This window comes from Littorina saxatilis, unplaced genomic scaffold (genome assembly GCF_037325665.1).
Source record: "Littorina saxatilis isolate snail1 unplaced genomic scaffold, US_GU_Lsax_2.0 scaffold_871, whole genome shotgun sequence".
In the NCBI taxonomy this organism is placed as follows: Eukaryota; Metazoa; Mollusca; class Gastropoda; order Littorinimorpha; family Littorinidae; genus Littorina; species Littorina saxatilis.
Window position 1 is genome coordinate 26,177 of NW_027126723.1, and position 11,871 is coordinate 38,047.

An 11,871-nucleotide genomic window follows, 5' to 3' on the forward strand; every position below is an offset into this window, starting at 1 on the left:
GACGATATATTATTGACCATGAACATTGACGAAGCTGACGATGCCACCACTTATGAAACATTACTCACTGCCTTCAACACTCACTTCGACACTCAAAAAAACATAATAGTTGAACGAGCAAAATTTAACAAAAGAGTGCAGAAGGCAGAGGAGGGAGTTGAAGCATTCATTCAGGACCTGCACAAACTAGCAGAAGACTGCAGTTTCGGAACTCTGAAAGAGGAATTAATCAGGGACAGAATAGTGGTTGGGGTTTTGAATGACTCGCTTTCTAACGACCTACAGTCGCAAGCAAAATTGACCCTTGTCGAAGCCATACGACTCAGCAGGCAAGCTGAGGCATGCAAGGAGAGCCAGCCCCTGATTAGACCTGGGGAAAACACTACAGCTGTCAATGAGGTTAAGCGACACGGTCATCAGAAACACCCATACGGTGAACGAAGTCAACAACATCAACGCAAAAACCCCAACATGGGCAACAATAACAATTGCGGATACTGTCGGGACAGATGCCCTGCACGAAACACGACCTGCACTAAATGCCTCAAAAAAGGACATTACCAGGCAGTCTTTCGCAGCGGCACTCCAGCTCCCAATAGATGGCGTGGAGCAGTCCAGGAACTGTCGGAAGAAGAATCGGACGACGAAAATGATTTCCTCGGACACATATACCATCTAGAAGACCAAGACTACTTGTCAGCACAGATACTAGTGGACAACAAACCCCACATCTTCAAGCTGGACAGTGGAGCATCAGTTTCAGTCATTGGTGAGTCTTGGGCCGAAACACACAAGATGCACGAATCCAAGAAACAACTTCGTGGTCCAGGAAATACTAAACTCACTGTCCTTGGCACAGTCCAAGCACAGATGCAGCACAAGGACAAGATCATCACAGAGACACTCTACGTGCTGAAGGGACAGTCAAGCTCTCTTCTAAGCAGAACGGCCTGCACCAAGCTAGGTCTTATTCTTAGAGTGGACAACGTCTCTGGCCCAGAAAAGCCAGACTTTAAAGGCGAATTTCCCACACTCTTCTTAGGTCTGGGCAACCTCAGAGTCCCTCACTCCATTGTCCTCAACCCCGACATAAACCCAACAAGCATATATGCTCCCTGTAACTCCCCTAAGTTTTGGGAGAGGTATAGGAATACCTTTTATCGTACAAAACACTCAGACACAATCAACCACTCTTACTCTAATCACTGACTCCACACCCAGGCAACATTCAAACCAAAGTTTATTATTTACACACACGACATCACCGCATTCACATTCACACCCAATCACAATCGCTCAAAATCAAAGATAGATGAAGTAGGAAGAATTATCTTAAAGTTTAACAAAACAAATTGGCTATAAGAATTTATAACTTGATACTAAAAGAACTGTAAATATCCCTAAATATTACCACCTACCACCTTAATTCCCTGATCCCGAAAAGTCAAGAAGTCTCTTTATAAATCTATCTCAACTCAAAATCCGCTTATCTTCACCTACAGTAATCAATTAACCCTGTTATTTATTAACTAACTATTATTTCTAACTTACATTTACACTAATACCTCGTGATAGGGACTACCTACGTTTATTGCTACACTGCCTTCAACCTTGATGCATACGATCAACGCCAAACGCAGCTACACATGAAACCAGTAGGCCCAGCCACCAATAATACTAATTAACTTAACTTTAAATAACAAGACTCTCAATTATCTTCCACTTATTTCAACACAATAAATGGTACGAACATTAAGTCATCACTAACACACTCAAATTAATCCACAATGTAACAACCTTACTTCATAGCAACAAATTACAATATCACTACATAATTTTCTCTTCGCGCGTAATGATCATGACGTTTCACAACCAAGTCCAGTTCACATCTCGCCGATCCACAAAAATCAACGTCGCTCAAAACAAAACATAAAAAAATAAAGACACTCCAGATTAGTCCCGTTGAATCTTCCACTTATTTCAACACAATAAATGGTACGAACATTAATTCATCAATAACACATTCACATTAATTCACCACGTAACAACCTTACTTCATAGCAACAAATTACAATATCACTACATAATTTTCTCTTCGCGCGTAATGATCATGACGTTTCACAACCAAGTCCAGTTCACATCTCGCCGATCCACAAAAATCAACGTCGCTCAAAACAAAACATAAAAAATAAAGACACTCCAGATTAGTCCCGTTGAATCTTCCACTTGCACAATCTTTATGTCTTTAATATGTTTAAATTCACTTATAGGTCACAATGCTTAGTGAAGCCACAGCTGCATAACTCGAGGCACACAGATGCCATAATATATTCTTGTGCCCATACTGCTCGTGGCAATAGAATGCCAGCACCTTCCACCACTTTACTCACTGACGGTGGGCCACCTCACCTCCACAGCTCACACTTGCGACACACCGGTGGTCAAACACTCCACCAACAACACGCCTTCCTCCCGGGTAACGAGTCGGAAGCATCTTTCTCCCGGAAACTCATGCTGTCTCCTGTGTCGTTCGTCTCTCCTGGCTTGGACTCGCCCACAGCCACGCTTCTATGCTTGAACGCTGTTGTAGGAACAAAGCCAAGTATAACTACTTGTTCCCCAACAATACTTCAATTATCTCCCCTTACCCACAAAGTCCACAAATTAACTCTCCTAACAACAATATCTCCTTCATTAGACTTCCCATAATTATCAATACTCATCAACTTTCAAAGTCCCCTCTTTACTTAATTACTCATTAATTACCATAATTAACTACTTAATTAACCACCCTGGCCATCTCGTCAAAGTTACCATTTAACTTTAACCACAACATCATTATCAAAATACCAGAGTCCCAACATGACCAATTATGTAATAATTCTTACAATTTTCACTCCCTTAAATACCTAATTATAGTCTTTACTTTTATACAATTGTAAAGACACCATCATCAATATAAATGTACAAAGTATTTACAACTCCCATTTCACAAAGTCAATACAACATGGCTGCCCCCATAATCAACAATTCCTATTTCATTATTTGACCCAACCATTTACAAGCAGCCCCTTCACAAACAACGCCACTTCTCTTACCCCTTATGAATTTAAGTCATATTACATAGTGGCACCTCGTTCTTTCCTCTTTCTCTAACCGTGATGACGTCACATATTTACAACCAACCCCCCGTCTTCTGTCTTGACAGAGAACTCCCGTTTAAAACCTCCCGTACCTCGTCTCCAAATTTCCGCACTAACAACTACTACACGACTATTCTCTGGAATTAACGCTCTCTACCTTAAATACACCCTCCAGAAAAATAAATCCTTCCCACACATGAGTTCACTCGCAGTAACTGCTGACACCTCTTTTCTTCTTTCCACCAGCCACCTCGCTCTCCCCACTTCTTGTGCTTGAGCCATTTCAGCACAGGTCCTTTGTGCCAAGGGGACTCCATTTATCTTCAAATTTAGATTCCCTCTCTCGTCCTTCCTACTTCTTGCACAATGAAAAACTGTCCACCCCCTTTCCCTTGTTTCCCATTTTCCCTCTCCCCTTTCTACCCCCGACACCCTACACATAAAATGACACCAACCCAGGAAACTAAAAAACTAAAACTCTCTCATACACAAACACTACCGAACCAACAAATTTTGACCCTGAGCACGGAAGGAGAGAAAAACTACAGAATTTCACCACACCTTGCCGTTCGAGGACTGACCACCCGTAGAACCCTTGAAGCCACACCAAGACAGCTGGAACACAACTTGTCTCCGGGGTCGAATAAAACATCAACACGCCGGTCGGCCGGATAGAGCATTCACATCAACCATCCGTTCTCTTCACAGTTTTACACAGCAGTGACCTTCGAGCCTGTGACTCGTTCACGCATCACGCAACCCCACGTGCGTGAATACACTCCCGCGATTGGCTGTCCATAGCCACGGACACACACCGAGTCACTGTATAGGCACCCATCTGAGCCAAAACCGCACGAAACCCAACTCATGCACGAATTACAAATAATTCATGGCTGGACTTGGGCAGAGTTTGTGACAAACCCCCCACCCAAGTACAAAACACCCTGTATTGAACCAAAAATCACACACCTCTGCCCAATGCCAGGAATCCTAAAACGTGTAATCCAACCACAACTCCCCCTGAACTAAAACACTACCCAACTCTACTGACATCCATGGACTTGCAAAAAATGATCCAGCCCACCAAAATCAGTCCATTTTGATGGTTCAATGCTTCCCACATCTGGTTACTCTTCTGAGCGACTGAGCAAGTCGGCCCCCACGTTGTCTCTTCCAGGAATCGCCTGGATGGTATACATGTAGGGTTGCAGAGCCAACGCCCACCGCATCAACCTCTTGTTAGTCGCCTTCAAACCCTCCAGGTACTCCAAGGGTTTGTGGTCGGACTGGATGCAGAAAGGTTTTCCGTAGAGGTACGGGCCAAACTTCCGCACCCCCCACACCACCGCCAAGCACTCGCGCTCGATGGTACTGTAGTTACGCTCTGCTGGCAGCAACTTTTTGCTCGCACAGGCCACCATCTGCATCCCGTTCCCCTGGTCTTGGAGTAGCATCGCCCCCAACCCAACACCGGATGCATCTGTGCGAAGAGTGAAAGGCACGGAAAAATCCGGCAGCTTGCACACCGGCTCTGTGGATAACTTCACTTTCAGCGTATCAAGGGCCACCTGCATAGGCTTCGTCCATATGACCTTGTTGGGCTGTGACTTCTTGGTTGCGTCTGTCAGCGGAAGTGCAATGTCAGCAAAACCCGGCACAAATCGACGGTAGAATCCGGCTAGTCCTAGGAAGGATCGGATCTGCCGCTTTGTTGTTGGCCTGGGCATCTTCGCTATCTTGTCCATCTTCCCTTCTTTTGTCCAGAGATCCCTCAAGATGGCCATGGGTCCCCTCACCGTACGGCCGTACAGCAACTCAAATGGGGAGAACCCAGTACTTTCCTGCGGAACCTCCCTGTATGCGAACAAGACACCTGGGATAAACCGATCCCATGTCTTGGGGTCCTCCACACACAATTTCTTGATCATGGCTTTCAATGTGCCATTAAACCTTTCAACCAAGCCGTTGCATTGCGCATGGTACGGCGTAGTGGTTCGTCCCTTGACGGCGAGCAACCGGTGAACTTCTCGCATGACGGCCCCGGTGAACTGTCCACCCTGGTCCGACAGGACCTCCTTGGGTATTCCCAACCTCGTCCACATTGTCCACAGCGCTTCGGCCACCTTCTCTGCCTCGATGGACTTAAGTGCCACAGCCTCGGGGTAGCGCGTCGCATAGTCCACCATCACCAGGATGAATCTCGCCCCACTGTCAGCTGCCGGCTTGATCGGCCCCACCAAATCCACCGCCACCTTCTCAAATGGAACATTGGGCAGAGGCATTTGCCCAAGCGGCACTTTGGCAACTCGTCCCTTCGGCGTGACTTTTTGGCATCGGTCGCAGGACTGACAGTATCGTCGCACGTCTTCGCACAGGCCTGGCCAATAAAAATCTGCCCATAGACGTTCGCGGGTCTTCTTGGTGCCCAGATGTCCTGCCATGGGTGTGTCGTGGGCGAACTTGAGTAGTCCTTTCCTCAAGGATCTGGGAACGCATATTTGTGAACACTCCAATTTCTTCTCCCGATAAACCCTCTTGAGTATCCCACGAGACATCTTGAACTCCACCATGCCCTTTCCTGCTTGTACCTGTTTCCCTTCCTTCGCCAGTCGTTTTGCGCGCACTAGTGTTTCATCTTCCTGTTGCAAGACTTTCAGCTGATCCGGAGTCACTTGCAGCCCTTCAATCTGCACCACCACCACCGGTTTCACCGGCCGTGTACCTGCTTCAGCCTGTGCTCTGGTTGTCACTGCCGCACACAACGCCCGTCTGGGATACATCGATACTTCCACCCAGTCTCCGCTCGTAAGCTGGGCCAGGTTTCCCAGAAAAATGTCAGGCCTGATGTTGTCGTTCACGATGGCAAGAATCCTCTCACAGATGTACGGCGATTCTACGTCAACCCATGCTAAGGGATACGTCTTTGTGCAGTCTAAGTCGGCAAACTCTACGTGCACTGTCCCGTTGGTGTAATCTTCAGGCCTAACAAATGCAGCCTTTACCATGGTCTTGTCTGCCCCTGAATCACGTAGACTGATTGCGTCTCTCCCGTTAACCTTGCACCTTCCCATCGGCCGAAATGGAATTTTCTCGCAGTCTTGGCACAACGGCTCTGACGGCTCGGAAGATCTCGTCTGGTCATCTTGCTCGGTCGTCATGCAGGCGTTCGCGGTACACTCCCTGGCAATGTGTCCCGTCTTCTTGCACCTATGACATATCACCCGATTGTTGTATTCCCGATTCCAGTTCGTCTTTTTGTTCCTGCTGCCCTCTACTGGCCTCACTTGGCCCTCTGACTGCTCTGCCTGTTCCTCCGATCCCCCTCCGGTCTTGGTACCCCCGTTGCTTGTAGTCTTCTCCTTTTTCTTTTCCTCCTCGTCCATTTGGCCCCCGATGTTACGTTTTGCGTTGAACAATCTGGCGTCCCGTTTTGATTCCAAGTGAGTGAACGCTAACACCGCCGCTTCCTTGGCTGTAGCTGGCTTTTTATCGCTGACGTACTGGAACAGCTCACCCCGGAAATTTGACATCAACTGTTCTCTCAGGATCAGGTCATACAGCCGGTCATAGTCTCCCGCACACTGTGACATCGCTATCCATTGATCCAACAGGGTCTGCAGCCGACGACTAAACTGTACAAAGTTCTCGTCCCCTTGCTTTGTGATGTTTCTGAATTCCCGGCGATAGTGTTCTGGAGTATGATGGAACTCTTCTAACAGCGCAACCTTGAGCATATCGTAGTCGCTGGCATCCTCGGGAGTCATCCGTAGATATGCTCTCTCTGCGCGACCCTTCAATTGGTCTGCTAATCGACCTGCCCATGTCGCCCTGCTCCACCTGTGTGTTGTCGCTGTTCGCTCGAAGTGGAGGAGGTAGTCGTCAATGTTGACAGAGTCATCACAGAAGGACATCTTTACCCGGTATTTGTCAAAACTCGGTTCTCTCTCAGTCCCCCCTGTGCGCAGAGCTAACTCCTCTTTCCACCTCGCCTCACTTGCTTGCAGTTCCTCTTCCCGTATGCGACGCTCCTCCTGGCGTCGCTCTGCCTCATCTCTGCGCCGGACTTCTTCCTCTTGTCGTCGGGCTTCTTCTTTCCTTTCTTGGAACTCCCGTTCCTCTCTCCTTTGGGCCGCCTCATCCTTGCGTCGGGCTTCTTCTTCCTTGCGTCGAGCTTCTTCTTCCTTGCGTCGAGCTTCTTCTTTCTTTTCTTGAAGTTCACGTTCTTCTTTACGTCGGGCTTCTTCTTCCTTGCGTCGAGCTTCTTCTTTCTTTTCCTGAAGTTCACGTTCTTCTTTACGTCGGGCTTCTTCTTCCTTGCGTCGAGCTTCTTCTTCCTTGCGTCGAGCTTCTTCTTTCTTTTCCTGAAGTTCACGTTCCTCTTTACGTCGGGCTTCTTCTTCCTGGCGTCTGGCCTCTATTTCTTCCCTACGCTGGGCTGCTTCTGCTTGGCGTCGAGCTTCTTCTTTCTTCTCCTGAAGTTCTCGTTCCTCTTTGCGTTGTCGCCGCTCTTCCTTCCGCAACTTCGCCTGCGCCACTCTCTCCTCGACGATGGCCGCCTCCCTGCGCACTTGGGCCATCACAAACTGGGCCAACGTCGCCCCTTGCAAACCCAAGCTTTCACCCTGACTACGGAACCGTGCTAACTCCCTGTCTACCGACTCATCGTCAAACCCATTAGAACCTTGGACCATGATCGGCGACACTCCCCTTACAGCTTGACCCTCACCGTACCCCATCGCCAAACGCTGCGCCCCAACAGACCTCGTCCCCAACACTCCTGGCGTCCCCAAAGACCTCTCCACCCTCGGCGTAGAAACCGCACCCGGCATACCACCCGTAGCCAACAACGTCGCACCACCACTTGGTACAGTGAACCGAGGAGGGGTTACCACTAGGGATGCAGCCGCAGACGTCGCTGGAACCTTCTCCTCCATCCTAGCCGCCCGCCTCAACTGACGCTCATCCCGATCTGAATTCGACATCTCCTTGACAACCAACCTCACCTTGACCCCAATTCCAAAATTGATCGCCCACAACAAACACGGACAGAATAATACAAAGCAACAACCACAATAGAACTTACCCAAACAGCTAGCTGACAACCTTGGTAGAGTGAGATCCGAGTGATCAGTTCGGACCCCAGGTGTGCTCAAACTCACTCGTTCTCTCTCCTTCCTCTACCGGGTCAAAATAGCCACCCAGGCTTAAAGCCTTTAAGTCGCCCGCCAACCGCCCACGCTAGTCCTCATTCATACCCTTTCACAACTGATTCACACGAGTCACGGCCCTTACTTCCCGATGCTATCTAAACCCTTCCTAATCCCCGAAATGAAACTCCTATCCCACCGCTGCCACCATTGTAACTCCCCTAAGTTTTGGGAGAGGTATAGGAATACCTTTTATCGTACAAAACACTCAGACACAATCAACCACTCTTACTCTAATCACTGACTCCACACCCAGGCAACATTCAAACCAAAGTTTATTATTTACACACACGACATCACCGCATTCACATTCACACCCAATCACAATCGCTCAAAATCAAAGATAGATGAAGTAGGAAGAATTATCTTAAAGTTTAACAAAACAAATTGGCTATAAGAATTTATAACTTGATACTAAAAGAACTGTAAATATCCCTAAATATTACCACCTACCACCTTAATTCCCTGATCCCGAAAAGTCAAGAAGTCTCTTTATAAATCTATCTCAACTCAAAATCCGCTTATCTTCACCTACAGTAATCAATTAACCCTGTTATTTATTAACTAACTATTATTTCTAACTTACATTTACACTAATACCTCGTGATAGGGACTACCTACGTTTATTGCTACACTGCCTTCAACCTTGATGCATACGATCAACGCCAAACGCAGCTACACATGAAACCAGTAGGCCCAGCCACCAATAATACTAATTAACTTAACTTTAAATAACAAGACTCTCAATTATCTTCCACTTATTTCAACACAATAAATGGTACGAACATTAAGTCATCACTAACACACTCAAATTAATCCACAATGTAACAACCTTACTTCATAGCAACAAATTACAATATCACTACATAATTTTCTCTTCGCGCGTAATGATCATGACGTTTCACAACCAAGTCCAGTTCACATCTCGCCGATCCACAAAAATCAACGTCGCTCAAAACAAAACATAAAAAAATAAAGACACTCCAGATTAGTCCCGTTGAATCTTCCACTTATTTCAACACAATAAATGGTACGAACATTAATTCATCAATAACACATTCACATTAATTCACCACGTAACAACCTTACTTCATAGCAACAAATTACAATATCACTACATAATTTTCTCTTCGCGCGTAATGATCATGACGTTTCACAACCAAGTCCAGTTCACATCTCGCCGATCCACAAAAATCAACGTCGCTCAAAACAAAACATAAAAAATAAAGACACTCCAGATTAGTCCCGTTGAATCTTCCACTTGCACAATCTTTATGTCTTTAATATGTTTAAATTCACTTATAGGTCACAATGCTTAGTGAAGCCACAGCTGCATAACTCGAGGCACACAGATGCCATAATATATTCTTGTGCCCATACTGCTCGTGGCAATAGAATGCCAGCACCTTCCACCACTTTACTCACTGACGGTGGGCCACCTCACCTCCACAGCTCACACTTGCGACACACCGGTGGTCAAACACTCCACCAACAACACGCCTTCCTCCCGGGTAACGAGTCGGAAGCATCTTTCTCCCGGAAACTCATGCTGTCTCCTGTGTCGTTCGTCTCTCCTGGCTTGGACTCGCCCACAGCCACGCTTCTATGCTTGAACGCTGTTGTAGGAACAAAGCCAAGTATAACTACTTGTTCCCCAACAATACTTCAATTATCTCCCCTTACCCACAAAGTCCACAAATTAACTCTCCTAACAACAATATCTCCTTCATTAGACTTCCCATAATTATCAATACTCATCAACTTTCAAAGTCCCCTCTTTACTTAATTACTCATTAATTACCATAATTAACTACTTAATTAACCACCCTGGCCATCTCGTCAAAGTTACCATTTAACTTTAACCACAACATCATTATCAAAATACCAGAGTCCCAACATGACCAATTATGTAATAATTCTTACAATTTTCACTCCCTTAAATACCTAATTATAGTCTTTACTTTTATACAATTGTAAAGACACCATCATCAATATAAATGTACAAAGTATTTACAACTCCCATTTCACAAAGTCAATACAACATGGCTGCCCCCATAATCAACAATTCCTATTTCATTATTTGACCCAACCATTTACAAGCAGCCCCTTCACAAACAACGCCACTTCTCTTACCCCTTATGAATTTAAGTCATATTACATAGTGGCACCTCGTTCTTTCCTCTTTCTCTAACCGTGATGACGTCACATATTTACAACCAACCCCCCGTCTTCTGTCTTGACAGAGAACTCCCGTTTAAAACCTCCCGTACCTCGTCTCCAAATTTCCGCACTAACAACTACTACACGACTATTCTCTGGAATTAACGCTCTCTACCTTAAATACACCCTCCAGAAAAATAAATCCTTCCCACACATGAGTTCACTCGCAGTAACTGCTGACACCTCTTTTCTTCTTTCCACCAGCCACCTCGCTCTCCCCACTTCTTGTGCTTGAGCCATTTCAGCACAGGTCCTTTGTGCCAAGGGGACTCCATTTATCTTCAAATTTAGATTCCCTCTCTCGTCCTTCCTACTTCTTGCACAATGAAAAACTGTCCACCCCCTTTCCCTTGTTTCCCATTTTCCCTCTCCCCTTTCTACCCCCGACACCCTACACATAAAATGACACCAACCCAGGAAACTAAAAAACTAAAACTCTCTCATACACAAACACTACCGAACCAACAAATTTTGACCCTGAGCACGGAAGGAGAGAAAAACTACAGAATTTCACCACACCTTGCCGTTCGAGGACTGACCACCCGTAGAACCCTTGAAGCCACACCAAGACAGCTGGAACACAACTTGTCTCCGGGGTCGAATAAAACATCAACACGCCGGTCGGCCGGATAGAGCATTCACATCAACCATCCGTTCTCTTCACAGTTTTACACAGCAGTGACCTTCGAGCCTGTGACTCGTTCACGCATCACGCAACCCCACGTGCGTGAATACACTCCCGCGATTGGCTGTCCATAGCCACGGACACACACCGAGTCACTGTATAGGCACCCATCTGAGCCAAAACCGCACGAAACCCAACTCATGCACGAATTACAAATAATTCATGGCTGGACTTGGGCAGAGTTTGTGACACTCCCCGCAAAATCCCTCATCCCTTAGTTCCTAAGGTCAAGAAGGAAATCGACCGCATGCTGGCAGAAGGCGTCATCTCTCCAGTAATTGAGCCCACCAGCTGGTGCTCAGGGATCGTGGTAGTCCCCAAACCCAACGGATCTATCCGCATATGCGTCGACCTCACCCAACTCAACACAGCGGTAAAGCGGGAAGTCCACCCCAGTTGAGGAAAGCTTAGCCAAGCTTGGAGGATCAAAGGTATTCACAAAACTTGATGCAAGAAGTGGGTTTTGGCAAATCCCACTGAGCGACGATTCCAAACTGTACACCACATTCGTCACACCATTTGGACGATTTTGTTTCAACAGGTTACCCTTTGGAATCAGCTCAGCCAGTGAGGTATTCCAGCGCACAATCTCTGCCATCCTCGCGGACTTGGAAGG

General features: G+C 46.6%; 1 protein-coding gene across 1 annotated transcript; it reads right to left on the reverse strand.

Moving 5' to 3' along the window:
- Positions 1-4,270: 4,270 nt before the first annotated feature.
- LOC138955225 (uncharacterized) lies at positions 4,271-11,442 on the reverse strand. The gene has a single exon (XM_070326876.1). The coding sequence runs from the start codon at positions 8,123-8,125 to the stop codon at positions 4,271-4,273; it is 3,855 nt and encodes a 1,284-aa protein (XP_070182977.1). The 5' UTR covers positions 8,126-11,442.
- Between the last annotated feature and the right edge of the window lie 429 nt (positions 11,443-11,871).

Coding starts and splice junctions, on each gene's coding strand:
- LOC138955225 (XM_070326876.1), bottom strand. CDS start 8,125: ATGTCGAATTCAGATCGGGATGAGCGTCAGTTGAGGCGGGCGGCTAGG.